The sequence below is a fragment of the Apium graveolens genome, chromosome 2, assembly GCF_009905375.1.
Source record: "Apium graveolens cultivar Ventura chromosome 2, ASM990537v1, whole genome shotgun sequence".
Classification (NCBI taxonomy): Eukaryota; Viridiplantae; Streptophyta; class Magnoliopsida; order Apiales; family Apiaceae; genus Apium; species Apium graveolens.
This window is the reverse complement of record NC_133648.1, coordinates 317,909,227-317,912,955: the sequence shown is the minus strand read 5'-3', so window position 1 is coordinate 317,912,955 and position 3,729 is coordinate 317,909,227. Positions and strand designations below refer to the sequence as shown.

The 3,729-nt window shown below is 35.5% G+C and overlaps 1 protein-coding gene across 1 annotated transcript; it reads right to left on the bottom strand.

The window, feature by feature from the left end:
- Positions 1-661: 661 nt before the first annotated feature.
- LOC141708920 (uncharacterized) lies at positions 662-1,875 on the bottom strand. The gene is made up of 2 exons (XM_074512759.1): positions 1,527-1,875; positions 662-1,350 (listed from the first exon to the last, which is right to left on the bottom strand). The coding sequence occupies exons 1-2, from the start codon at positions 1,711-1,713 to the stop codon at positions 785-787; spliced, it is 753 nt and encodes a 250-aa protein (XP_074368860.1). The 5' UTR covers positions 1,714-1,875; the 3' UTR covers positions 662-784.
- Positions 1,876-3,729: the final 1,854 nt, after the last annotated feature.

Below are 3,729 nucleotides of genomic sequence, written 5' to 3'. Positions count from 1 at the left end.
TGATTTTTATTGTTATGAAATTTCGAGAATTTGGCTGATTAAAAAAGTTGGTAAAGTTGTCCATCAGTTATCTTCTTTTCTCAATGTTAGCTGTCAATCACTTGACTTTCATCACACAAATTTTGAACTTACCACAATAGAATGACTTGGCTACATTGATAAAGACAACACAATAGGAAATGCTTTGGAAGCTGGCTGGTGGGAGTTAGTTTAGATTAGTCTAAATTACTCCCACTTTATATTTTGAATTGGTGTTAACAATCTTTTTAGTGGAAAAGGTACAATGGCGACAAGGAATACAACTTTGACACTTAACTTTTAGTTAATCACACACTTAAGTCCCAGTGAGTTTGTTTTATAATCTATTATGTTTAATGGTTAGTTTAATAGCTAGTACATAGTTCAAATATTTATCCCATTTTCTAGATTAGTGTAATCATTTCTACATTCATATCAATTTAATAGTAGATGAATGTTCATTAATGAAACATGATAAAATGAGTTGTGCAGAAATTTTGATGATCACCAAAATATTGCCATTTATAAAAATATTTAAAATTTTATTTTTACTTGTTTAAACTTGCAATTGTTCTAGACTCACAAGAGTAGCAAAGCATATCAGAAGGATCAAAGTTTATATAATGGAGATTTATGTACCAAGTACAGAAAAATGTAATGTTTATTGATAAATATAATCCAAAAAATTACACACAAAATAGTAAAATCACAAACATAAAAATGAATCCAAAACAAAAATTAACATCTATATGGTTTTGATCTAAACCTAGTAGTACAAAGCCATGGCAATGGCCAAAAATGTCACCGGTAGTGCAGCCGAAAGAAATGATCCTGAGCTCGGTGTATCAGAGGCTCCTGGTGGTCCTGATGGTGTAGTATTGCTCCCTGGTGCTGGTGCACTAGGAGTTCCACTAGGTGGTGTTGCTGGTGTTCCTGATGGTGTTGGCGCTGATGCTGGTGCTGGTGATGATGGTGCTGGTGCTGGTGATGAAGATGGTGTGGTTGCCGGGGTAGGGGCCGGGGTAGGGTTAGGGGTAGGGGCGGGTGTAGGGGTGGGTGTCGGGGTAGGGCTGGGGGTGGGAGTGGGGGTAGGAGGGGCGGCTGAGGGTGTGGGAGCAGGAGCTGAGGCTGCTGAGACAGTGATGGCTAGTTTTTGTCCAGCTGAGCAGTGACCTGGAACAGTGCAGAGATAGTAATGTGAGCCTGATGAGTTAAGTGTGACACTGGCCGGACCGGTAGTCCAGGTGGAGATAGGGCTTGTAAGAGTGCATGCATCGTATGCTGCCTTTGTCACTTCCGCCGCGGTGTGTGATCCGGTTGTGAAGTTAAACACTGCATAATGAAAGTTGTTATCAAAAAAAGTATCTAAACTTTCGGGTCATTTTACATGCTGTTCGGTTAGATAATAAAATTTCTCAAATGAAAAAATCCCCTTCACGGCTTCATTCACGTGAAAGTGCTTCTTGACAAAAAAAAATAGGGAAGAAAATAAATTAAATAAAAATTACCGAGAATATCGCCAACTTTGAAGGAATTAGAAGAAGCCCAAGTGGAGTATGCGTTAGGATCTTGAGTAGGAATGACCCATCCAAGAGAGCCACCAACAGTATGTGTTGTTTGTGCATCTGAGCTTTGTATATGCATAGCTCCCAGTACCATTACTACCATAAACACTACCATGTTTAATCTTGCCATTTCTCTCTGTTTTGATCTGTGTTCTTCGGTTCAATCGCCCCTGCTAATCTCTCTCGATCTCTCTCTCTCTCTCTCGATCTCTTTCTCTTTCTCTTTCTCTTTCTCTCTCTCTCTGTTTATATGATGTATTGTAATTTGTAAGTTTTGAGTTCTTTAATTTGTGTCCTTTGTTTCGGTTTTTATACAGACGTATTTGTAAGTTTACAATGTAATAAACGACGCGTGTGTAAAATGACGTCGACAGTTACGTAGTTAGGTCAACGACTTAGCTCGAAATGTGAAGTTGAGAACCGGGTGGGGACCACTGCATAGCCGGGTATTTGGACTAAAAATTGGATCTGGCGCGTGGAAGTTTGTTTAAGAAAATTAAGAAACATTGCCGTTGAACACATCGGGAATTTGACACTGTCAAATGGACACGGTTGTTAGGCTACTCATAACACCCGCAATTAAGGCTGTATTTCGAACCGGGTCTGCTTAAGTGAGTTCGACTCAGCTCGTTTAGTTAAAGAAGCAGAGTTTAGACAGAGATTTTTGTTTGTTCAATTACTCGAGCCGGTTCGACCCGACTCATAAAATTAATTGAGCCGAGTTTGGATAGAGGTTTAAACTCGATTAGGCGTAAAATTAAATGAGTCGAGCCGACTTGCTAAAATCTTCCCGTTTAGCTAAACAAGCCGACTAGTTAAAATTGTCCTGTTTAGCTAAACGAGCCGACTCGACTCTACTCATGAAATTCAACAAGTCGATTTTGGGTAGAGGTTTAGCCTTGTTTAATTAAATGAGCTGGTTTTACTCGACTCGATTAATCTCGGCTCAAATTACATCCGGTTCGAAACTCGACCCAAAACCGTGACACACTATTCTCGATTCTTAAAATATGTATTGTGTGAATATTTTGGACAGAAATTCGCGTTTTTATATATTTTAAATATAAATATAAATATTTTGGTACGATACTTTATTACGTGAGTCGAGATTGATCGGAATATTATTAAGTAAAATAATTGATGTAGAAGAATGTTCGCTGCACCAACATGCATGTAAAAGTGCCTTTTTTTTCCTAAACATCCTTTTCGGATATCAAATTTTTTTTTTTTTAAAATAAAAATAGTAATTTTTTTCTAGAGAAATTTAAGTAGACTTTTCTTTTCCTATTTTCTTGGGTTTCCCACTAAACCAAGCTTAAACTAATTCATTATCAAATTTTAATAAGATTTTTCGAATCTATTAATTTGTTGTTTTCCATGTATTATTCAAATAATATAATATTAGAAAAACGGAATGGTGGGGTCCATGTGGAGTGTGATATTCAAGCTGGACTTCTAGGTATGGCAAATACTGGTAAAAGTTGGATTCCCACTATGAAAGAAAAAAATAAAGTTAAAAAGTTCATTAAAAATGCTTTGGGTTTCTTTCACATGTGTTTGATTCTTCCAAGTGCGGTGCACGATTATTCCAGTTGTAAATTTAGCAATATGTGGTTTATAAAACGGTTTGTCTATTGTGTGCACATGGACACAGTACTAAAAAAAATGTGATTATTGAATTGTAAAAATTTTATTGGTGGAGATTTTTGTATATGTAGGGGGTCATCATTATTAATGAGCTCTCCATCAATATTTTGTGGACACCTCATCAACAAACGTTGACACCATATTTCTGTTAATTATTTTTTTAATTTTTTTTAATAAAAGTTTAAGATTTAAGTTTTATTCACAATGAAATAAAATAAAATAATTAACGAAGATATGTGGTTAAGACAACTTAAAATACATATAAAAATCAAATATAACCATTAATTTGAGACGGAGGGAATTGAATTTTAAAAACTTATCATTTCGAGATCTTAATTTTGTTTAAATTAATATTAATATTTAAGTAACTCAAATTAATACGTCAGATTTTAAAAATTTATCAACCGAAGATCATAGATTCGATTTCAAATATACGTTTTATCTTCATCTTGATGGTGCAATGATAAGTTAATGTTAAACCTTTTTAAATTGGCCTTGA